The 3,289-nt window shown below is 44.1% G+C and overlaps 1 protein-coding gene across 1 annotated transcript in view; it reads right to left on the bottom strand.

Annotated features, from left to right (window-relative positions):
- The window catches only part of KIZ (kizuna centrosomal protein), a 46,510-nt gene that overhangs the window by 28,876 nt on the left and 14,345 nt on the right, over positions 1–3,289 (bottom strand). The window contains exon 5 of the mRNA XM_009701715.1: positions 2,976–3,225. Coding sequence (XP_009700017.1) covers positions 2,976–3,225 — 250 coding nt within the window. The remainder of the gene's footprint in view (positions 1–2,975; positions 3,226–3,289) is intronic.

The raw sequence follows: 3,289 nt of genomic DNA, 5'->3' as shown, positions 1-3,289 counted from the left end.
CCGGCAGCAAGCAGCCGAGGACCAGAGCTATCGGGTGGCTTCAACTATGCCGCTCGAACAAGCCCAGCAAGCCCCCCACTCACCAGCGGGGCCCTGGGCTGCAAGACCTGAAGGGAAAATACACAGCTCAGGCTCTCATGTGGGTCTGAAAAAAATGCATGTGTACAGACCACGATCAATGCACCCACCCAGCAGCGCTCAGAAATACAGAAGTTATTTGCCAAAAATCATAATTTTTAATAACTACGGTACCAAAATTGCAGCCCCCTAACTGTGAACTGCAACCAAGGCGCAAATCTTATGCTAAATAACCTTTCATAGCAACATCACCTTTATTTGGTTAACAACTCAACAATGTTATCATGATAACCGTTCTTCTAGCTGGAGAAAGCAGTTTGAAACTAGGCTGAACTGACCCAGAGGTAAAATATGACCTGCAAACCCTTACTGCAGGGAAAAAAAAACCAAAACTTTTTTTTTTTTAAAAGAGCAAATGGTATCTCTACAGTAAGGTAGGAAAGGCCTTTTCTCCAAAAATGTAAACTTGTGACTTCCTGATATGCAACAACGATTTTGTTTTGCCTCTCGAGTAAGCTGTGGTCTCTGCACACGAGAGCTCCTTTCAACTCCATCACTTGTACTAATTTCAATAATACACCAAAAGCATATGAGTGGCCCGAAGATGACAGGCAAAGGAATGGTACTTTGTTTGGATCCCACAGCAGTGCCACTGCTGCACTGGGAAAGTCCAAGCTACAGATATTTCAGTTTAAGATGACAAATATGCATCGTTTCGCATAATTTTAGCATATTTCTTCAGCCATCATAGAAATTTCATAAGAGAAAAAATACAGACTGAAAGAACATTGCAAGACCTGTGATATTATTCATTTTGCGGATCTGTGGTACGATATATTCAGACCAAAAAAAGTTGCATTCTCATAGTTTCTGTAATTTATATAATCAAAATTCCTGTACTAATGGCTTGGAAATTTTCCCCAAGATTTTCAGCTCATGAATTATTTTCCAAGGCTCAACCACGCACCCTGGATTTCATGTGCAAGGGAAAGATGGACTTGAAAAGCCCACCTGGTTATAAACGCAACAACGGAAAGGCTGCTTATCCCTCCATGAGATCTTCTATGCCTGCCATTTTTGAAATTTGATCTGCATTGTAGTTTTCTGCTAAACAAATTAAAATTTGTATCTTTTCTGCAGAAACAGCTAACAGTGGTGATCCCACTTCCATGGCCTTGAGAAACGGAGGTATTCAGCTTGGCATAATGTGAGAGGAAGCCTCCACATTCTGGTTTCAGTCGTGCTCCGGAGATAATACGAGCAGTGAAACCTTTTGTATAATTTAGCTGAGTTTCAAGAGCATTGCACAATATTTTCATCAGTTTACGGACAGCGAGGCATCACTAACATCGACAGGGAAAGAACAAAAGGTTAAATTACCATCGCTCAGCTATGACTTCTCTAGCAAAGGCAGGCACTCTATGCAACTTCCCCACAAAGTGTTATGATTAACAGGTGTTATACAAAAGAAAAACTGGGTAAAAGCTATTTAGATGTAAATTAGATGATGTTTCCATAGCAAGCAACAGCCTGATGCAAATGTGAAACGATAAAGTTACAGAAGTGTATATTGATGGCCACCAGTTTCTGCTCAGCTGTCATCTATTAAAATACAAACTAATATTGAAATCAGTACCTAAGATGGCATGACCATGAACGTAGGAAGAATAGACACGTTAAGCAAATTTAAAAGCTGCAAACAACCAAAAAGGGGGAAAAAAAAACAACCAGCAAAAGAGTACTCCTCATTCTCTAGTGGTAAAAATGCTGGTTTCTTTTCTATGTGGTCTCTCCCCAACGTACAGCCACCACCTAAACTAGATACTAGTTATGGGGCAGTAACTGCTCCAGCTAGAAGCATCTTGCATGTGATTAGTGCTCACACAAGGTAGGGAGACCCAAAGGAATGCAGCACGTGCCTGCAGAAAAGGTTTTCTTCAATAGATCCGTTGTGACTGGGGGCAGGAATATGATGGTGAGGAGGACATAGAGGACAAGAAAAGAGAAGTATGCTGCTAAAGGAGAGTGAGCAAGAGAAAGGCAGCAGTTGTAAGTCACAAAATTGTGGAGTCGGGCAGCAGTCGGGTGGCCACGGTGAAGGGGGACATGGGCATGAAGCGCTGCAGAGGGAACAAGCACCACGTGGACTTTCAGAAGAACTAAGAGACAGGAGATAAAAGTGGGAGGGATGCTCCCGCAGCAATGCGGCAAGACAAGGTGGGCACCCAGGAAAGGGTGACCGGTGGTGGCACAGGGCTGTTTGAACACAGCGAGGGAGCAAAGCCAGCTCTCCCATGCAACCTGGGCAAACCCCAGGGACCATCTCATAGTAGGTATTGCCCCGTCAGGATGGAGATGCGCTTCCCTGTCTTACAAGGGTGTTGCAAGGCTGAAAATCCAGCCATGATTAATATTACAGCTGATACTCCGGTATTGCAGTTAGTGGCAATAAAACCCCCACCACTTTCACACGGTAGCAGGGACAAGCCATGCATCTGTGTCGCACTTTCCTCATTCTTCCTCTTGTTCTCTCTCTGCTATTTCCAAACAAAACACTCAAAATTTCCAGTTGGTTACATTTCTTAATCCACACAAAATATGCTGTTTAGTAAATTATATGTACTATTATGCAAACCTGTTGAAATAAGATTGGCATACATTCAAAGAACATCTATCGCATTTTAACAAACATACTTAACTTGTCCAAGTCTGACCTGAATGAGTTGCATGAAGCCATTTAACCGCTAGCACAGAGGTAGTGAGATACTAAATAGGTAAGAAGTTTGCCCACTTGTATGGGAGCTTTAGTGCCACACATCAACCAAGCTGTGAAAGCAACCTCCAGGGCACACACTAACGAATGAGTACTGGCAGAGAGAAAATACATAAGGACATACCCATCTGGTGCTGAGCTGACCAAGGGCTCCTCCTGTAGCATGGGAGGGTTTGGTGGTTGCAGCGGGGGGCCCTCTGCAGCACGGGCATCCCTGCCTGGCTCCCAGCTGGCTGCTGGCGAGGCCGTTCCCTGTGGAACATCGGGAGTGCTTGGCATCACCTCCTCAGCACTCGCGGGGACTGCGAGCTCAACGCTGCTCTCCCAGCTAACCTCCTTACAAGTCTGCCTGTTACTTCGGTGAGGCTCTGGTCCTGTTAAAAAAAATTTTTAAAAGTTATTCCCAAACATTAGCAGGACCAAGGAGTACATTGTAGT

The sequence above is a fragment of the Cariama cristata genome, unplaced genomic scaffold (assembly GCF_000690535.1).
Source record: "Cariama cristata isolate BGI_N322 unplaced genomic scaffold, ASM69053v1 scaffold24096, whole genome shotgun sequence".
Classification (NCBI taxonomy): domain Eukaryota; kingdom Metazoa; phylum Chordata; class Aves; order Cariamiformes; family Cariamidae; genus Cariama; species Cariama cristata.
Note: the sequence above shows the minus strand (reverse complement) of the source record. Positions and strands in the feature narration are given on the sequence as shown.